General features: G+C 39.5%; 1 protein-coding gene across 1 annotated transcript in view; it reads left to right on the top strand.

Annotated features, from left to right (window-relative positions):
* The window catches only part of SPTLC2 (serine palmitoyltransferase long chain base subunit 2), a 132,412-nt gene that overhangs the window by 39,987 nt on the left and 69,995 nt on the right, over positions 1-22,430 (top strand). The window contains exons 3-5 of the mRNA XM_049897378.1: positions 15,509-15,663; positions 16,070-16,218; positions 18,644-18,768. Of these exons, the coding sequence (XP_049753335.1) occupies positions 15,509-15,663; positions 16,070-16,218; positions 18,644-18,768 (429 nt within the window). The remainder of the gene's footprint in view (positions 1-15,508; positions 15,664-16,069; positions 16,219-18,643; positions 18,769-22,430) is intronic.

Here is a 22,430-nt window from a genome sequence, read left to right as displayed (position 1 = left end):
CTGCCATTTGCTTAGGCTAAAAACATTGCAGTTATCCTTGATGCTTTTTTCTGTCACATGTCACATGTGATCCATCAGCAAATCCTGATTGAACCGTTTCTCATCACCCTCCATTACCTCTCTGACATCATCTTCCCTTGACCAACCCCTTACTCATTCTGGTGTAGTCACACTGGCTTCTCTGCTATTCCTTAGACACACCAAGCACACTCCTACCTCACTGTCATTGTATTTCCTGCTCACCCCACCTGGAAAGCTCTTCTTCCAGATAGTGTATGGATAGTTCTTTCTTGTCTTAGGTGAGTTCTCTAGAGAAACAAAACCAGTGAAGTGCATATATTTATAGAAAGAAAGAGAGATTTAGCTCAAGGAGATGGCTAATGCAGTTGTAAAGGCTGGCAAGTCTGTGAGTCAGGCATCAGGCTGGAGACTTCTCCTGACTCATGTCCTAGCTGCAGAAGCTAGTGAACCTAGGATTTGCAGGTCAGATGGAGAACAACGAATCCCAAGATTGCCAAGCTCAAGTCCCAGGAACGAGAGGACAGATGCAGGATCCAGAGTGAGAACCTTGCTGGTACATCCATTTATATACTGGAGGCAAGCCACACTAAGGAAATTTCCTTTCAGTTGATTGGCTGCTCATAGCAGATCTCATCATAGAGTTCATCACATCATTACGTAACTGCCGAATTATAACTGCCAGCCCACTGAGAATCATGTCCTAGCCAAATTGACACACAACCTTAAGCATCACACCTCTCTTCCTTTGCATCCTGTATTCTAGCCTGGTCGTAACTCTGGCGAATTACATCCCTCTTTCTTGCTTGATTTTTCTTTCCATTAACATTTTTCACTATCAAACTTACTTTATATTTTATACATTTATCTCATTCATGTCTTCCACCAGAATATAAATTCCACAAGGGTAGGGGTTGCTCTTTTTTTTTTTTTTTTTAATTTTTGTTGTACTTTAAGTAAAAGTTTACAAATCAAGTCGGACTCTCATACAAAAATTTATGAACACGTTGCTATATACTCGTAATTGCTCACCCCCTGATGAGACAGCACACTCCTTCCCTGCACTCTCTCTTTTTGTGCCCATTTGGCCAGCTTCTGACCCCCTCTTCCCTCTCATCTCCCCTCCAGACAGGAGATGCCAACATGTGTCTACTTGATCCAAGAAGCTTATTCTTCCCCAGTATCATTTTCTTTCCCATAGTCCAATCCCTGTCTGAAGAGTTGGCTTTGGGAATGGTTCCTGTCTTGGGCTAACAGAAGTTCTGAGGACCATGACCTCCGGGATCTCTCCAGTCTCAATCAGACCATTAAGTCTGGTCTTCTTACGTGAATTTGGGGTCTGCATCCCAATACTCTCCTGCTCCCTCAGAGGTTCTCTGTTGTGTTCCCTGTCAGGTCAGTCATCGGTTGTAGCGGGGCACCATCTAGTTTTACTGTTATCTTTTTGTTTACTGCTATATACTCAGTGCCCAGAGGACTGCTTGGTATGTATTAGACACTCAACAAATATTTAATATATGAGTGGTATTGTGAATGGTGGTAATAAGAACAATGAAAAGTTTCCAGTGTTTTGAATTGACATATTCATAGTAATCAGGGGCATAGGGGTGTGTATATGACCCAGTTTTAGATCTAGGAAAAAATTGTCTATTAAAAACTTTACGGTTAGCATAGAAAGAACAAAGAAGTGGCTTCCTGTGTTTAATATAAAAACAGGGGAAAAAAAAGTAAATAAATAAATAAACCATTGTCACCAAGTCGATTCTGACTATAGCAACTTTATAGGACAGAGTAGAACTGCCCTACCCCCACAGGGTTTCCAAGTAGTGGCTGGTGGATTCAAACTGCTGACCTTTTGGTTATCAGCTGAGTTCTTAACCACTGTAGTATGCCATATAAACAGTAGGGAAAGGTCCTAATTAACTGTGGTTCAGAGGTTTTAAAGTCAATAGTCTAACAATCTTTCACAGTTTATTTCACCTCCCCCACCCATTAAATAGAAATATAGAATTATTGATTTGTAAAATAAATATTTTTAGCTGAGCAATGGTTTTTGACTATAATGACCCTCTGATGTCAACACTTCTTCAGGTGGAACTATTTGAGAGTTTAAAATTCTTTTAGTTTAAGTTTTGGAACAATTTAGTCATGTTTAAGCTGTTTCTAAATCGCTTATAAGGTTTCCTTCTGTAGAAAAGACATTACCTAAATAAAAATTCCAAACGCTACAGGACTTTTTTCACTAGCTTGTCTTTGGTATCCAGCATTATGTTTATTACCATCAAATGTTGTAAAATATTTTAGCAATACCGTAGTAACCTCCAAACATTGTTGACTTGTGTGGAGATAAGGTTTTCAGATGTATAGCCTTCAGTCTCAGAGGCTGAGAGTTCTGAAGCACCCTGATCTTTCCCAGATAGACAAGGTCTTAGCATCATCTGACAGTGTGGATTTTCTTGTGCTCAGATGTTAGGCTAAGTAAATTTAGACACCCATTTTCCTTGAGTCAGGTACAGCAACAAACTTTGTTACATAAAACTTGCAGAATAAATTGTATGTCATGGAAAATAGTTTTTCCTTAGCCCAGAAGATAGAAAGTGCCACAAAAACCAGAGACTCCACCACCCTGAGACCAGAAGAACTAGATGGTGCCCGGCTACCACCAGTGACTGGCCTGACAGGGAACACAACAGAGAGTCCCTGACGGAGCAGGAAAAAAGTGGGGTGCGGAACTCAAATTCTAGTAAAAAGACCAGACTTAATGGTCTGACTGAGACTGGAGGGACTGTGGAAGACATGGCCCCAGACTCTCTGTTAGCCCAAAACTGAAACCATTCCTGAAGCCATCTTTTCAAACAAAGATTAGACTGGACTATAAGACATAAAATGATACTTGTGAAGAGTGTGCTTCTTAGCTCAAGTAGATACATGAGACTAAATGGGCAGCTCCTGTCCAGAGGCAAGATGAGAAGGCAGAGAGGGACAGAAGCTGGTTGAATGGACACGAGAAATCCGAGGTGGAAAAGAGGAGTGTGCTGTCACAGTATAGGGAGAGCAACTAGGGTCACACAACAATGCGTATATGAATTTTTGTATGAGAAACTAGCTTGAACTGTAAACTTTCACTTAAAGCACAATAAAAAAAAAAGAAAGAAAGAAAGAAAAAATAGGTTTTCCTTCAGCATAGAAAATATGAGATTTATTTAATTAGAACACAGCCTTTCCATTATAGGTCGTCCCCAACTTATGACAGGATTCAGTTCCAGCGACTCCATTGTAAGCTGGTTCTTACATAAATACTGTACCTCATTTTTTTGGTAAAGTTTTCTTTATTATTGCCTTTTATTATCAGTGTCTTTATAAATCTGATCTTTATTTGTCTTTGGGCATTAGAAGCATTACATATAAACTCACAGATACATTGACATACTTACTTTCATGGATTGAATTATATCCCCCCAAAAATGTGTGTATCAACTTGGTTAGGCCATGATTCCCAGTATTCTGTAGCTGTCCTCCATTTTGTGATTGTAATTTTATGTTAAAGAGGATTAGGGTGGGATTGTAACACCCTTACCAGGTCACATCCTTGATCCAATGTAAAAGGAGTATCCCTAGGGTATGGCCTGCACCACTTTTTATCTTACAAGAGATGAAAGGGAAGCAAGCAGAGACTGGGAACCTTGTACCACCAAGAAAGGTTCCTGTGCTGAGATGCTGCCAGACCAAGGGAAGACTGATGATGAAGACCTTCCTCCGGAGCCAACAGAGAGAGAAAGCCTCCCCCGGAGCCGGTGCCCTGAATTCAGACTTCCAGCTTACTGGACTGTGAGAGAATAAACTTCTCTTTGTTAAAGCCATCCACTTATGGTATTTCTGTTATAGCAGCACTAGATGACCGAGACACACATATGTAAAATAATACATAAATCATAAAAATTTAGTCCAATGAAGAGCTGGACGATGTTGGCATTTTGTCAGTTGTGGTAGCAACTCCACTTGTGGAAGGTTCTGGATCGTCTGGATTATCCCCGTGAATGGGGATGACACTTCTAGTCAGAAACTTAGTGAGAGTTGTCTGTGTGGTCCTTTTCTTTTTTCTTCATTGTTTCACGGTAACATTGTTTCTCAAATCTGCCTCTTGACTTTAGCAAAGCAGTCAGCGTTTGGGTCCATTTTTTCAGGCAACTGAAGCCCCTGATTTAATTTAGAAAACTAAATCTATACAGCAGCGTTTTGAACAGTAAACCCTAAAATTGGACATCTTCCAGTGAACACCTGAGAATGATAACATCGGCAAATTATGCACTGCAACATTGTATGTAGTACATATTATTATTGATAAGATTAAAAAGAAGGACAGTTTTAAGTGTGGTTTGCCGTAACTCAAATACATTGTAAGTTGAGGACTACCTGTATGTTTAAAAGTTATATATAACTGATATTCACATAAGTATAACACACGTACTAAAATGTGAATAAAAGGTAAATGTGGAGTAGAAATAATGTGTGTATAAGTAAGCGCCCATGTAACCACCTCCTCAGAAGCAGCATATTACCATCACCCCAGAGACCACTTCCCACATGTGAAATTCATACAATGTAAAATTAATCATTTTAAGCATACAATTCAGTGGCATTTATAATAAATGTACAATATGGGACAAACACAACTTGTATCTAGTTCCCATTTTCATAATCTTCAAAGGAGACCCCGTACCTATTAAGCAGTCATTCCCCATACCTTCCTCCCCTGGCCCCAAGTAACCATAAATTTACTTTCTGTCTCTATAGATCTAAGTATTCTGGTAAACAAATCATTTATTTTACAAGGATCATTACAAAGCTGGTTCCAGTGAGGAGGAAGTTAAAGATGTCCTAAATGTCCAACTTTTCCAAGTTGCTGTACCACTCCATCTTCTCTAACTACTCCCTCTCCCCTCAGTACTCTCTCTCTCGTCTTTGGGTTTGCTGCAGTGTCTCACAGAACTCCTGAACCATATAGAGGAAATGACTCACGTGGTAGTGGAGGCTGGCAAGTCCCAAATCTATGGGCCAGGTGTAGGCATGTGGCTGCAGGGGCTGAGGAACCCAAACCAGCAGTTCAGACCACAGGTCGCTGGCTCACAAAGCTGCGGAAGTTGGCAAATGAGGTCACATGATAGGCTGCTGGCCAAAGGGGCTGTGGAGGCTGGTGAATCTCAGAATAGGCAGGTCAGACAGCAGGCCTCTGGATCGAGTCCCAAGAACTGGAGATGAGTTTATCATGATCCAGACACAGGATCCAGATGCAGAGAAAGGGAGCCTCGCCAGGACACACACAGATATATCTGGATCCAGGCCACATTTCAGGGAAGGTTGTAACTTGAGGAAGGATAGGATTTGAGTCACACACTCCTGCAAGGCTTCGTTCCAAGATACACTGTACACCAACCCTGCCTCTTCAACATGTAGAGTATCAGAAGGATCCACAGCACATAAAATGGAGGACAGCCATATAATGTTGGGAATCATGGATTAGCCAAGTTGACACATAACCCCAGCTATCACAGGTTCCATATACCTTGCCAACATGTTGTTTTGCATTTTTTTTTTTTTTTTTTTTTGTCATTGCCGTTCTAATACCAGAAACCCTGGTGGCATAGTGGTTAAGTGCTACAGCTGCTAATAAAAGGTCAGTAGTTGAGATCCACCAGGTGCTCCTTGGAAACTCTATGGGGCAGTTCTACTCTGTCCTCTAGGGTCGCTATGAATCAGAATCGACTCAACAGCAACAGGTTTTATTCTAATGTCAGTAAAGTGGTATCTCCTTGTAGTTTTGATTTGCATCTTCCTAATGGCTAATGACATTGAGCATTTTTTTATGTGCTTGATGGTCATTTGAATATCCTCTTTGGTGAAATGTGTGTTGAAGTTCTTTGTCCATTTTTTGATTGGGTTGTTTGTCTTTTTGTTAAGTTGTAGGAGTTTTTTTTTCCCCCTCCTGCAACTCACTTTTTTATTGTGGTAAGTATATATGTAGCAGAACATTTACCATTTCTACAATCTTTACCGCCCCCCCCACCCCACATCTCTTAGTTTGTCATACTATGGGTACTTGCAAGATGCTGTAAGCTAGCCACTGGTATTCAAATACCAGCAGGGTTACCCATGGTGGACAGGTTTCAGCTGAGCTTCAGACTAGGAAGAAGGACCTGGCGGTCTACTTCTGAAAAAAATTAGCGCCTTGATTGCTGAAAGTGAAGAGGACTTGAAGCAGTTACTGGTGAAGATCACAGACTGCAGCCTTCAGTATGGATTGTACCTCAACATAAAAAGAAAACAAAAATCCTTACAACTGGATCAATAAGCAATATCAAATCTGTTGCAAAATACCTCTTTAAAATATTAAAAAGAAAAGATGTCACCTTGAGGACTGCACCTGACCCAAGCCATGGTATTTTCAGTTGCCTTGTATGCATGTGAAAGCTGGGCAATGAATAAGGAAGACTGAAGAAGAATTAATGCCTTTAATTATGGTGTTGGCAAAGATTATTGAATATGCCATGAATGGCCAAAAGAATAAACAAATCTGTCTTGGAAGAAGTACAGCCAGAATGCTCCTTAGAAGCAAGAATGGCGAGACTTCATCTCACATACTTTGGACATATCAGGAGAAGGACTTCGTGCTTGGTAAAGTAGAGGGTCAGTGAAAAAAGAGGAGGGCCCTCAACAAGATGGACTGACATAGTGGCTGAAACGATGGGCTCAAGCAGAACAAGAATCGTGAGGATGGTCCAGGAATGGGCAGTGTTTCGTTCTGTTGTGCGTAGGGTCGCTATGAGTCGGAATTTACTTGATGGCACCCAACAACAACAATCTTTACGTATACAGTTCACATTCATCATGTTGTTTCACGATCACCATTAACTGTACCCAAATTTTTCCATCTCCTTTAACAGAATTTCAGTGCCCCCAAGCATTGTGTCTTCCTTTCTCTTTCTCTCCTACCTGCGCCTCGTAACCACTAATCAACTTTGGTCTCTATGTACCTGCCTCTTCTAGATTTTTCATATAATTGGAATATTACAATATTTGTCCTTTTGTGACTGACTTATTTTACCCAGCATAATGTGCAACTCAGTTTTTTTGCCCAGTACACCTTCTCCTTACTTATTATGTTGTTATCTAACATTTCTCATTTACAACAGTAGTAAAAAATCTACTATCCAGTGTTTTGCACATTAACTATGTATGTCTGGCAGTAATGAATGCCAAAGAGCAAGGTGAGAAATAGTTTTTGTTTTATGTATGTATATATATATATAAAATGTATTTTTTTATGTTAGACCCTTATTGGATATATAGTTCTGAAAAATTTTCTCCTAATATGTAGATGGTCTTTTCATTTCTCTAATAAAGTACATTGATAAGGTATAACAGTTGGTCTGTATATGCCTGTAGCAACAGAGGAAGAAGGAGAGTCAGGAGTAGGGGGAGGAAATGGAATGTGTGGCTGATTGCCTCCATGAACAACTGCCTCATTTGCCATGACACCAGAAGAACTGGATAGTGCCCAACTGCCATTACTTAACATTTTGATTCTGTAGAATAATCCTTATCAAAAGAGGGAAAATGCAGCACAGAATTTCAAATTTTCCTGGAATCCAGATGTTCTGGAGCCATTGAAGCTGAATGAAGCCTGAAATATGCCCTGAGATAATCTTTAAAACTTCAGCCAAAAATTCCTTTGAAATCTTCTTAAAACCAAACAGTAGTTTAGCTTAACTACTAGAATGTCTGGGTTGAGCATTGTGTTCTTTTAAGAACTATCTATATGGGTTCAAATTGACAACAGTAACTCAAAGATGAGGTAGGAAGCTTAGGAGGCAGTGAGTTTATGTTAATAAAGGAGGAACAAATTGGAAAAGGAGGATGAGAATATTTGCACAACTTGAAGAATATAATCAGTGTCACTGAATTGTACATGTAGAAACTGTTGAATTATATGTTCTATTGTGTATATTCTCAACAACAAAAAATAAAATAAATTTTTTAAAAAAAGACTAATTTGGGGGAAATTTTAGATCTTTGCAATATTGAATGTTTTCGTCCGGGAACATAATGCCTTTTCCACTCCAGCTGTCTTTAATACCCCTTAGTAAATGTTTTTAGCTTCCAACAAAAAAAGTCCTCTGATAAACGAAAGTATTTGATTTTTATGAGGTCCCATTTGTCTGTTTTGTCTTTTGTTGCTTGTGCATTTGTTGGTATCTGTTAATCCATTGTTAAAAACTAGGTCTTGCTGCCATTCTTTTATTTTTAATAAAACTTTTCGTTTTGAGATAAATGTAGAGTCGTGTGCAATAGTAGGAAGAAATACAGAGAGACCCCCCCCATGTACACTTCACTCAGTTTCCCTCAATGGTAGCATCTTGTAAAATTGTAGTACAGTATCACAACCAGGATATTGACATTGATACAGTCAAGATACAGAACATTCCTGTCCCCATAGGATCCCTTATGTTGCCCTTTTCCTTAGCCACAGCCATCTTTCTCCCCCTGCTCACCAGGCAACTCCTAATCTGTTTTTCATTTCTATAATTTAGTCGATTCAAGAATGTTATATAAATGGAATTATACTGTATTTAGCCTGTTGGGATTGGCTTCTTTTACTCAGCATAATTCCCTAGAAATTCATCCAAGTCTTTGCATGTATTAGAAGTTCATTCCTTTTTACGGAGTGTACCACAGTTTGTGTAGCCACTCACTGGTTGAAGGGCATCTGTATTGTTCCCAGTTTGGGCTGTTATGGTTGAAGCTGATATGAACGTTCACGTATATGGGTTTGTTGTGTGAAGATAGGTTTTCATTTCTCTATGATAAATGACCAGGAGCAAAATTGCTGGGTCCTGTGGTAGTTGCATGTTTACATTTTTTTTTTTTTTGAATACAATCTTTGTTTTTTATTAACTTTTATTGAGCTTCAAGTGAACGTTTACAAATCAAGTTAGACTGTCACATATAAGTTTATATACACCTTACTCTGTTCTCCCACTTGCTCTCCCCTTAATGTGTCAGCCCTTCCAGTCTCTCCTTTCGTGACAATTTTGCCAGCTTCCAACATGTTTACATTTTTAAGAACCTGCCAAAATGTTTTCCAGAGTAGCTGTACCATTTTACATTCCCACCAGCGATGTATGAGTAACAACATTTCTCTGCATCATTGCCAGCATTTGGTGTTGTCACTCATTTTAGTCGTTCTGACAGATGTATAGTGACATCTCATTGTGGTTTTAGTTCGTGTTTCCCTAATGTCTAATGATGTTGAACATTTTTTCATGTGTTTGTTTGCCATCTGTCTGACCTCTTCAATGAAATGTCTCTTCATGTTTTTTGTCCATTTTCTAATTGGTTTGTGTTTTACTTTGTTTAACTGCTGAGTTTTGAGAGTTCTTTTTACATTCTGAATACTCATCTTTCATCAGATACATGGTTTCGAATATTCTATCCCTTCTCTCTCATCCTCTTAAAAGGGCCTTTCACAGAGCAGAAGTATGTTAGTTTTGATGAGGTCTAATTTGCCAGTTTTTTCTTTTATGGTTCATACTTTTGGTATCAAGTCTAAGAATTATTTGTCTAGGTCTAGGGCATGAGGATTTTCTTCTGTTTTTTTCCTAATAGTCTCACAGTTTTACATTGTACATTTATGTCTGTGACCCATTTTGAGCTAATTTTTTGTATAAGGTGTGAGGTTTAGGTCGAGGTTCATTTTTTTTTTTGCCTAGTGATATCCAATTGCCTGAGCAAGAAAGTTGTTTTTAAAATAAATATGCTATTTAAAAGAAGCCTGTGAACATCTAAATACCATATATTATAATTTTGTAGACCAATATTTGTTCCACTTATTTTTCTTTACTTAGCCAGGTTTTAAATAGAAGAAATAAAGCTATTTCACAATTCTGATACACTTCACTCTTTAAAGACTAGTTCCTGAGTGCTGTAATTGGCTTACTTTTCCCAGTTTTCCCCTGCACCATAGCACAGGTCAGGGGTGGAGCCTTAAATCACTTTGATATTGACAAGGCACAGGAACATTTCTGATCGTGTTTTCCAAGCTTTTCATCCCAACATCAGAGCAGTGATTGTTTGCCTCAGTGCTCATGTTTGAGAGAAATTTTCTCTGCTATGTTGAGATTTGTGCCCCAGACTCAGAAATAAGTAAAAGTCACTAAATTACAAATTGCACTGAGAATTCTTATATTGGAATTAGTGGGAGGGCTCAATCTGGAATAGTACTAGAGTCTCAGTTTCACCTTTATCAATGAATGCTTGTGTGGCTCGGACAAATAATTTAAGTTTTCTTCTGTTACTCTGTAAAACAGTGGTAGTAAGTTACTAAGTATTTATTTCTCCGAAATGTAATATATGTGCTATTGAAACAATCATGTTCCAGTGGGGCTAGCTGAAATCACTCTGGGAATTAATATAGGAAATTAGGCATTTATAACATTGTGGAGGTGCTGGAGCAGTGAAGTTAGAGCCTCCTCCCCCAGCTGAGCAACCCTCTCAAATTAGGAAACTGCTTCTGCCATGGGTACTGCAGGTGCTGACTCGCACCCGCTCTGCAGCCGTGAAGCTGGTGAATAGGCTGTGGAACACGTAGTCTAACTAATGTTGCCAGCACTAAGGTCTGCTAGAGTTTGCTTCCTACACTGGTGCAGAAAAGTAGGCTCTGCCTTCCGAATCCTGTGTGTGCTTCTCCCTGGTAGAATCTATATCACATCTACAGCCCTATCACAGGGGTATCTGGGAAATGCAGTTTTTAGCTTTCCAGATCCTGTGGGGGGGGTGTATGTGGAGGGGTGGTGGTGGTGGTGGTGTGAGGTGTCTGCTGGCTGCAGGCAGAACATAGGAAGAAAGTATGACGGCCAGTAGCACAGTGGTCTTAAAGTGCTTTGAATGGAATAGAGAATATTTCACATTGATTTAGCAACATCACAAAATGGTACGCATTGTGGCCTTGGGGCTGGGGGATAGGCTTTGGAATTAGAAAACCTGGACCAGTTCCTGGCTCTGCCTCTGACTAGTTGCCTAACTGGGAAAGCCATTTAACGCCTCTGAAAATGGGGGTAATGATATCTCTTGTATGTGTGTCCCTCTCCATTTCACTAACAGCTCCTGGGACTTGTAGAGGTTGTGTCTTACTCATTTTTATCCTCAGTGCCTAGCTGAGTGCCTGGAAAGTACTGCTTAGTAAGTGTTTGTTCAATGACTGAGCAAATGAGTATTAAGTTGTCACTGACTGAAGTGACTACAGTGATGAAGCGAGGAGGAGGAGAGAGGCAAGGGTGAGGACTGGCATGGGGGGAATGAGGGTGGGGTTGTCACTGTTAGCAGAGAGACGATCTTGTTCTTTAATGTATCCTGAGACTAGCAAGGATCCAAAATATATTGAGTGTTCAACAAAAGATATTTGAATGAATGAATGAAAAGATAAGCTCTCTAGTTTAACCCCAGTCCTAATGTATTTAAAATGTATGAAATATTTTTAGAAATGAGTGCTTCCATTGCCTAAAACTGGAACCCCAAGTAGTGATCCTCCCGGTTTCTTGCTTCATTGCTAAGCTGCAAGGAGTTTGGTTAGCTGTCCTTCGGATATCTTTACCGAATCTTCTAACTGCAGTGCAAGCTGTTACCCCGGACATTAGGTAGGGGGCAAAGGGAAGTGAAGACTTTGGTCAAGAGTTCATCTTTTCTACCATTCTGTCCCACCTGCTTTTGGTCTGTGACATCCCTCATTGTGTCGGCTTCTCCTCCTTCACTCTGTGCAAATCTCTTCCCGTTTCCGGGAGTTACTTGTTCTCTCAGTTCTCTGTTAGGAGCTTGGAACCCATCCCCTCCTTTCTAACCACACACAGCTGTGTCATCATTACCTGGATTTAGTCCAAGGCTGAAGGGGAAAGCTCTACCTCATTCTAGCCTGCTGCAGCCCTTTTTATATCTTGGAGTTTGATGACCCTTTTGGTAGTTAGGACCAGACTGCAAGTTTTTTCTGATGGTATATAGTAAAAACAAAAAACATTGCTCTTCGTTACTAATAAAAATTTGTCTGTGACAGTATATTTCTCTCAAGTATTCAAGTTAATACCTTGAACATTAATGTGCAGTGTTTAGAAAGACAAGGAAATGAGATAAAAAATACTGTTGGTTTGACACATCCAGATTCCATGAGGGATGAAATTACTGGGCTAAGAGCTGTGGGAACAGTGGTCTCAGAGACCATCTAGCTCAATTGGCATAACATACTTTATAAAGAAAATGTTCTACATTCTACTTTGGTGAGTAGCGTCTGGGGTCTTAAAAGCTTGTGAACAGCCATCTTAAGATACTCCACTGGTCTCAACCCCTCTGGAGCAAGGGAGAATGAAGAAAACCAAAGACACAAGGAAAAGATTAGTCCAAAGGGCCAATGGGCCACAACTACCACAGCCTCCACCAGACTGAGTCCAGTACAACTAGATGGTATCTGGCTACCACCATCAACTGCTCTGACAGGGATCACAATAGAGGGTCCTGGACAGACTGGAGAAAAATGTAGAACAAAATTCTAACTCACAAAAAAAGACCAGGTTTACTGGTCTGACAGACGGAAGAAACCCTGAGAATATGGCCCCCAGGCACCCTTTTAGCTAAGTACTGAGGTTGCTCCTGATATTCACCCTTCAGCAAAGATTAGACAGGCCCATAAAACAAAATGAGACTAAAGGGGCACACCAGCCCAGGAATGAGGACTAGAAGGCAGGAGGGGACCGGAAAGCTGGTAATAGGGAAACCAAGGTTGAGAAGAGGGGAATGTTGACATGTCATGGGGTTGGTAACCAATGTCACAAAACAGTATGTGTACTAATTGTTTAATGAGAAGCTAGTTCTGTAAAACCTTCATCTAAAGTATGATAAAAAAAAATACTATTGGTTTCATTAAAAGAGTAGTATTTACCTCATTTAATGTGAATTGAAGAGAGTTGGTGTAAAAATGGCATGGTGGGGGTGTCTGGCCTCCTCTAACTTCACAAGGGGGAAGGAGAATCAAATTAACAGCCCAAAGCTGATTCCTATGAAGCAGAGGCCAGACCTCCACCCTCCAACCTTTTTACCAGTTTTGACACCAGCCATCCCTTCCATGACACTCTCCTTCTCTGCTGTATTCGATAATTCCTTGCAGTGGCCACACAGAAGTCACAGACAATACTCACAATTATGGGGTTTATTAGGGAAGTAACAGGGATCAGGGATGACTCAGGATACAGTTTTTCAATGAGGAAGCCTCAGCCGTGCCCACAGGCAGGCCTCTGACCCTTGCCCCTCAGCCCCTCAGCTCAGCCTTTGCCCTGCTCTGTTAAGTTTACAAAGCTCTTTACCTCAACTGATAAGTGCCCGGAGGTACTTCACTTCACTTCACTAGTAAGCCTTGGCCTGAAGGTGCTCAGCTCTCTAGCTCTGGGTCAGTAAGCCTAGCTCCACCAGCAAGTACCTGGAGGCACCCCACTCTGCCAGGAAGCCCACCACGCCGTCTCCTGCTGGTCTCTTGGTTCTTCTTTGCTTTTGCTGCTGCCATTTCCCTGCCACTGTTTCTTGCTGTCTCACTATCTCAAGGGTTACAGCTCTCTCTGTGTCTCCTGGATCTAGGAGGTTCTCAGCACAGGGATCCTGTGTCCAAAAGACACATTCCACTCCTAGCTCTTCTTTCTTGGTGGTAGTGAGGTCCCTGATTTCCACCTCAGGGGTGGCTCATTTTAAGCCTAGCGGGATGGCAAAACTGATCGATCCCTGCATTAGGGTTGCATACACCTTAATTGCATGGGTTTTTTTTTTACCCCCACAAAGGTGCCATGCACCTTATTTTCATTATTAGCAAGCTATCCAATCCACTTGGTGGGCAACAAGCACCTTATTTGCATAGCCCCACCCAGTCATTTGGTGGGAGTTACAAGAACATGACAAGAAAGACCATATAAAAGTGAGCCATTGCAGTGCAGTTGAGACTACTTCCCCCCTGCCTTGGGGGAATAAATGCATGGTGAATAATATTTAACCAAAAAAAAAAAAAAAAAGAAAAAAGCTTTTAGTTAGAACTTGAGTGTGTCTGTTCCTATCAAAATAATAAATTTCCAGTGGTGTTTGACACATTATTTGTGGATATTTTCTGTCCTCCAGTATCCAGTTGTAGTCAATTGATTGCGACTCATGGTGACCCTGTGTGTTGCAGAACAGAACTGGTCCATAGGGTTTTCAAGGCTGTGACCTTTCTGAGCAGATCACTAGGCTTGTCTTCCAAGGCACTTCTCGGTTGGTTCAAACTGACAACCTTTAACCATTTAACCATTTAGGCCACCCAGGGACTCCATTTTCTATCTTACGGGAATGTAAACAGTAGAACCAGATTGCAAGGGAGATGGTGTCAGGTGCTGCAGTTCTTATAGTGCTTTCTGACTCTGCCCAGCTTTACTTGAGGAGATTTTATCATCTATGGTGAGGTTTATTTACTAGATATTTTAGAATTCAATGTCATGGAAGGTTGCAAATTTTAAAGGTTTATACAGGGTCTTCTTCAGCAATGAAAATCTTTTCATAAAATAAGACTTAAAGCTTGGATGTTTTTGCCTAGCTTATTTAACAGGTTAATTTAGATTGGAACGAAGCCTAGATCTGAGGACTAGAAGTTCAGTGGTTTGCTGATTATAGTGAAGCTGTAGTACAACTTTCTGTTTTCCTTTCTCCTCAAGAGTGGAAGTAATTCTCATCTGGTCTGGTCACGTGTGTTCTGATCAGTGGCCATACACACTGGGCCTAACAATATGTGTTCATTTCAGCTCCACTGTGACTTGTTCTGACTTAAATTTTAGTGTAATTTCATTTCAGGGGAGGAAAGGGACACTTTATGTTCCTGGGCATGAGGGGAAAAACTTCCTAAGGGAAGTCGCTTCCTATAATCTACCTTTTCGTGTTCCTCGTTTATCATTTTTCTTTGAATTTATTTCACTTTGATCCTTGAAAATCTGAAGAGGATGGAAATCTTAATTTTGGAGTTATTTTTCTTTTTGAAACCAAAATTATAGGAGTTTTTACAGCAGTTTCCCCTAATATATTTTGGGGGAGGCAGTATTTTTGAGGTTATTAGGAGGGGAAACCATTTAATGATGAATTGTCCTACAAAGTTTTATTTTTATGAAACCCACTTAGTTAAGTGTACGTCTTTGGCACCACATTCATGTAGCTAGATCCTTTTGAAAGCATTCAATACAGGCCACCCATCAAAGCTAGGTGACTTTATCTGATTAAGATAAACATAGAGAATTGGTGCCTTTTCAAATGTTTACCTTATCAGTCAATTAAATATAATTAACCTCTCATTCTCAGGGGCTCTTACAATATAAAAAGGGAAGTTGTGATTTTTTTTTTTTTTAAAGTAACTCAGTTAAATTTATAGCGTTTCGTCATTTGTTTGCAGGACTTCGTGTCGTTGTATCAGGACTTTGAAAACTTTTATACAAGGAACCTCTACATGCGGATCAGAGACAACTGGAATCGACCCATCTGTAGTGTGCCTGGCGCCAAAGTGGACATCATGGAGAGACAGTCCCATGACTACAACTGGTCATTCAAGTGAGTCCCTGTGGAGGGAACAGCTCTTGAGAAAAAAAAAAAAAATGAATTTCTTCATTTAAGAAAATATTTTATTGCAAATTGAGTATTCTTTCAAAACGGGTAGCAGCTGAGAGTACACTACGTTGTGATTAGTTTCTTTGCATATTGTTCATTATTACTGGGACTTTTAAAATATATTTTTCTATTATATTTGATAGTATGTTGGATTATAGTTGAGAATAAAATTTGACTTATTAAAAAAAAGAAAACCTGTTTCAACTTTCCTTTCTCTAATTGGTAGTGGTTTCAGGTTCTTTTCCTATACAACCATGTTCTCTCTACTTGAATTTGTATTATGAGTACATTTCCTGTCTCATTTGATTTGCTTATGAATTTAATGAACTTTTATTCTATTGAAACACAGGTACACAGGGAATATAATTAAAGGTGTTATAAACATGGGTTCCTACAACTATCTTGGGTTTGCGCAGAATACTGGGTCATGCCAAGAGGCAGCCGCCAAAGTCCTCAAGGAGTATGGAGCTGGAGTGTGCAGCACTCGGCAGGAAATTGGTAAGTGCTGGTTAGGTTTGGCCTGCTGCCATGTTTGACTTTTTTACTCAGGAGGGAACAATGCTGATAGCTACAGTATAAGCATACAAGCACTTACTTTGCCATGTAGCTCTGTTAGATCAGGTAAAAAATGTTTTCTTTTTCTGAAGTAATGGATGATTTTAATACTTCCAACAAATTTTAAGATGTGTTTATTCTATCCAGTATCTTATACATATAGAATGTCTTTAGGGAAGTTCCAGATTTGACTCATTTATAAATTTAATGTTGACTTTATTATGTTTTGCAAGTGGTAGAGGTTAAGAGTGCCCCTTACTAGCACAGAGCCCATGAGCCGATGAGGGTTAGTCTGTTTTCATACAGGTAAAATAGGGCTAAAATAATTCCTGCCACATGGAATGGTTTTGAGAGTTAAATAAGCTAATTCATGTAAAGTGCTTGTAACATTGTAAACACTCAGTAAATGTTAACTCTTTTTATTATTATTATAAGTCCTTGGGGTGCTGCAAATGGCTGATGTTCTCAGCCGCTAACCAAAAGATTGAAGGTTCAAGTCCACCCAGAGATACCTCAGAAGAAAGGTGGCGATCTGCTTCCAAAAAATCAGCCATTGAAAACTCCATGGAGCGCAGTTCTACTGTGGCACACACAGAGTCGCCATGAGTTGGAATTGACTTGATGGCAACTGGTTTAGTTCATTATTTAAATAGGAATTTTTATGTCATGTATACAAGTTGGCGATCTTCAAGGCCCCTAGTTTCAGTTGCTAAATGAAGTTTGTTAGGTAGCTCCTGTGGTCATTCATGCTACAGTCATTATTCCCGGATTTCCTAGGTTTGGGCTTCATTGCCCTAGGCCAAGAACAAACATTCTTCCTAGAAAATATTCAGAGTTGCTTTTTAAAGCAGATTCCAGTTAAAAGTAAACTCTAGTGAAACTTAGAATATGTTGAATTTCTTTTAGTTTTTTTTTTCTGCCTAAATTTTCTTGGGTTCTGTGTCCTGTGTTCTTTTAAACACCAGAAATAGGCTTGTATTTGCTTTCTTAGATACCATTAAGCGTCCTTGGATACTCTATTAAGTGGTACCTGAGCATTAAAAGCTCAGGTTATATTTTATTTATTTTTAAAGATTAACAGTCAGTTTTTATTTTGGCTTAATTTTTTATGTGTATTTATGCTTTGCCTTAGTTATCTAGTGCTGCTATAGCAGAAATACCACAAGTGGGTGGCTTTAACAAAGAGAAAGTTATGCTCTCATAGTTTAGGAGGCCAAATTCAGGGTGCCAGTTCTAGGGCAAGGCTTTCTCTTGGTCGGTTCTGGGGGAAGGCCCTGGCCATCAGTCTTCCCCGGTCTAGGAGCTTCTCAGTGCACGAACCCTGGGCCCAAAGGATGTCGCTCTGCTCCTGGCGCTGCTTTCTTGGTGGTATGAGATCCCCCTGTCTCTCTGCTTCATTCTCTCTTTTATATCTCAAAAGAGATTGACTTAAGACACAACCTAATCTTGTAGATTGAGTCCTGCCTCATTAACATAACTGCCTCTAATCCTATATCATTAATATCTTAAAGGTGGATTTACAACACAAAGAAAAATCATATCAGATGACAGAATGGTGGACAATCACACAACACTGGGAATCATGGCCTAGCCAAGTTGACCGTATTTTTGGAGGACACAATTCAATCCATAACATGCATGTAGTATGCAACTTTTTAAATCTAAATAGTCAAAGTTTTAAAGATTTTGAACTTAGAATAGTTCAGTAAATAATAATAGGCTACTCTCTTTGAGTACCAGTGTAAAAACATGATACAATTTTACCAGTCAGATCAGAATGGGGAAAAGTGCCGTTTGACCTGTGTTTTGTTGTATAACATTATGACTTAAAACAAGAACAGACATTTATTTGCTTATGATTCTGCAGTTTGGGGAGGAGGTGATGTTTATCTCAGCTCCATGTGATGTTTGCAGGGGCAGTATGACTGAGGGTCTCTCATTTCAGCAGCCTAGTTAGACTACTTTACATGGCAGCTGACTTCAAAAGGGTGAAAGCGGGTGTTGCAGGACCTCTTAGGGCCTAGACCAAGAACTGGCACAGTGTCACTGGTGCGGCATCCCATAGATCAAAGCAATTCGCAAAACCAGCCCAGATTTATGGGGAGGGGCAGTCAGAACACAGCAAACAGTGATAGGAGAAATTGTTGGCAACCATATTTGCAGAAATTCTACCACAGGTGCTGAATCTGAACTTATTCCAACTATTGTGTTCTTTTTGAGCCATCATTCTTTATAATTCTGACTCCTTTCTAAAAAGTCCTTAGCTTGGGGCATTATAACACATGAATTATGATTTCTTTTTATAAAGTGATGAGTAATTCCTAAATTTGAAATTTGTGATGTTGATTTCATTAACTTCTTCTCACAGGAAACCTGGACAAGCATGAAGAGCTAGAGAAGCTCTTGGCAACTTTCTTGGGAGTAGAAGCTTCTATGGCATATGGCATGGGGTTTGCAACCAATTCAATGAACATTCCTGCTCTTGTTGGCAAAGTAAGAATTCGTCTGTCATTTATGAAAACTCTCTTGTATATATCTTATTTTGTTTTGAAAAGCATTCAGAAGAAGGCATAAACTATTGTCAACTTTAGATTAAGCTTAGTTTAAACAAAAACAAGAAAAAAAACCCAGACCTGTTGGCTATTGAGTCAATTCTGACTCATAATGACCCTACTGAATGGAGTAGAACTGCCCCCTAGGGTTTCTAAGGCTGTAGTCATTACAGAAGCAGACTGCCACATCTTTTTCCTGTGCAGTGGCTGGTGGGTTCCAACCACCAACCTCTCAGTTAGCAGCCAAGCACTTAACCACTGAGCCACCAGTGTCCTTTTAAACTCAGTTTATCCAGAAATACTTCTTCTATCAAAAATCTCTGGAAAAGTATATTCCATGGAGACTTATATCAAATTGGAGCTTTCTTGCTATAATCCATGTTTCTTCCCTCTACTGTTAGATAACTCTTGCCTTTCTCATTTCATAGAGTTTTAAGTGACTCTGATAAATAACTTGTAAAAATGCTAAAGTTATGGAAGAAAGAATGTTTAGTTTGGAAAATTATTTAAAAAGTGGTTTTTCCTAAGTAGAAAAACATGAAAATACATAGATGACTCTAATAGTTCTTATACTCATTGCAGTGTATTTTGCTCAGAGGTTTATAGGCAGATAGTATGTGTATATACATACGTACATACATGCATACATACGTACATACATGCATACATGCATACATACATACGTACATACATTTTTCTTCCCTCCTGTGAATAGAGCTTGTGAGGACAGTTAAAAGAGAACAGATAAGAGATTTTGAAAATTATATACTTTTAAACAAATGTTTTATTGTGTGTGTGGTGAAAGTTTACACAGCAAATTAGGTTCTCATTTAACAATTTCTATACATATTATTCAGAAACACTGATAGCATAGTGGTTAAGAGCTATGGCTGCTAACCAAAAGGTTAGCAGTTTGAATCCATCAGGCACTCTTTGGAAACTCTGTGGGGTGGTTCTACTCTGTCCTATAGGGTTGCTGCGAGTCGGAATTGACTCAATGGCAATGGGTTTTGGTTTATACATATTATTCAGTGACATTGCTAACACTTTTTCACAATGTGTTATCATTCTCATTATTTCCATTCCAGTTCTGTTTACATTAATCGAGCTTCCTTGTACCCCCTTATCTTTGGTCTAGGGTAAATGTTGACTGTTCTCATTTAGATGATTATTTACAACAGCACAGTACTCATGGGTGATATTATTTCTTTTATGAGCCACTCTGTGTTTTGGCTGATAGGAGTGGTTTGAGTTACAAGTTTAAAGGGTATCCCAGAGTGATAGTCTCGGGGGTTCGTGTTCTCACTGTCAGTCCAGTAAGTCTGGCCTTTCTTAGGAGTTTGAGTTTTGCCCTACAATTTTCTTCCGTTCTATCTTGCACCATCTATTGTGTCCCTGGCCAGAACAGTTGGTAGTGGTACCAAGGCACCATCTAATTCTGATCTCAAGTGGTTTCTGTAGACTGTTAGTCTGTAGACTAGTTTCTACTTTAAGTCTTTGGTTTTCTTCGCCTTTTGCTCCAGACACATAGAGATCAATAGTTGTATCTTAGATGGCTGCTTGCAAGCTTTTAAGACTGCAGACGCTACTTACCAAACTAGGATGTAAAACATTATCTTTATGAGCTGTGTTACACCAATTGACTGAGTTGTTCCACGAGACTATGGTCCTAAGCCTTCAAACTCAGTAAAACCAATCCTATGAGGTATTTGGTTATGTTTAGGAAGTATCCATATTGTGCCTCCTATGTGCTTTATTTTATGTATGAATATATGTGCGGCACTCACAAACATGTATATACATTTGCATATAGAAACACCTATACATGCGTACCCTTATATTTATATGTGCCTATTTTTTTTTTTTTTTTTTTATCCGGAGCCCTGGTGGTGTAGTGGTTAAGAGTTTGGGTGCTAACCAAAAGTTTGAATCTGCCAGCTGTTCCTTGGAAACCCGATAGGGCAATTCTTCTCTGTCCTGTAGGATTGTTGTGAGTTGGAATCGACTCGACGGCAACGGGTTATACATATATAAGCATACATATCTACCTGTGTAACCACACACATATCCTGTGGTTGTTACTACTGTTATTGCAAAATTATATATGTTGTAGCTTTTACCAAAATTTTCCCTATTCTTAGGTCCTTCTTAGTGTCATCTTTTACCTTGGTAACATTGTTCTGGCTTCACCCTCATTCGGTATTGTCTTTCCCATCACCAAAACTAACTAATGTCTGCTATTTAAAAAGTGATTCCCCCTCCCTTTTCCTCTCATCCTTGGTAACCAGCAAAGAATGTTGCTTTCTATGTGTATACCTATTCTTGTCTTTTTATAATAGTGAAATCATACACTGTTTGTCTTCTTTGTGACTGACTTATTTCACTCACCATAATGTCTTCCAGATTCATCCATGTTATATTACTTTGAGAACTCATCATTATTCTTTATGGCTGCATAATATTCCATTGTGTGTGTACACCACAGTTTGTTTATCCATTCATCTGTTGATGGGCAGTTGGGCTGTTTTCTTCTATTTGCTCTTGTGAATAATGCTGCAGTGAACATAGTTGTGCATATCTCTGTTCGAGACAGTAGTTTTAGTTCTCCAGGGTATATAGGATGGAATTGCTGGATCATAATTTATTTCCATTTCTAACTTTTTAAGGAAGCACTTATACCATTTTCCATAGCAGTTGAACCAATTTACAATCCCAGCAGCAGTAGACAGGGTTCCATTGTTCCCACAGCCTCACCAGCACTATTTTTTTTTTTTGATCAGTGCCATTTTTGCAGGGGTGAGATAGTATCTCATTGTAGTTTTGAGATGCAGCTCTCTCATGGCTAATGATCGTGAGCATCTTTTCATGTGTTTGTTGACCGCTTGAATGTCCTCTTTGGTGGAGTAAATTGTATTTATCATTGGCATTATCAATTCAAAAGGGCCCTTAAGGTTATTTATTCTCATTGTAGCATTGATGTCTAGGAAATTAAACTATCATGGTATATTGAAAAAACAATGGATTAATTAGTCAGGAGACTGAGTTTTTATTTCGTTGATTATATAGTGAAACTCAAATGTCACATAAACTTTTGAGCATGTCACATAAACTTTCTGACCTCAATTCCTAAAATGAGGTGGTTGAACCAGGTTAACTTAAAAATCCTTTATAGTTATACAAATATATAGCAAGAAAGCAGATGGGATAAATAGAAAAAAAATTAGCAGAATAAAATATTTAAACCCAACTATTTTTATATTGATATCCTGGAGCCCTGGTAGTGCAGTGGTTAAGAGCTCAGGCTGCTAACCAAAAGGTCAGCAGTTCAAATCCACCAACTGCTTTTTGGAAACCCTGCAGGGCAGTTCTGCTCTGTTGCATAGGGTCACTATGAGTTGGAATCAACTCAACGGAACCAGGTCTGGTTTTGGTTATATTGATATCCTACCACCTGTCTGTCAGTTTGTCATACTGCAGCTTGCTATTGCTATGATTCTGGAAGCTATGCTACCAGTATTTCAAATATCTGTAGAGTCACCCATGGTGGGCAGGTTTTAGCGAAGCATCCAGACTAAGGGAGACAGACTTGGAAGAATGGCCTGA

The sequence above is a fragment of the Elephas maximus genome, chromosome 10 (genome assembly GCF_024166365.1).
Source record: "Elephas maximus indicus isolate mEleMax1 chromosome 10, mEleMax1 primary haplotype, whole genome shotgun sequence".
NCBI classification, from domain to species: Eukaryota; Metazoa; Chordata; class Mammalia; order Proboscidea; family Elephantidae; genus Elephas; species Elephas maximus.
Note: the sequence above shows the minus strand (reverse complement) of the source record. Positions and strands in the feature narration are given on the sequence as shown.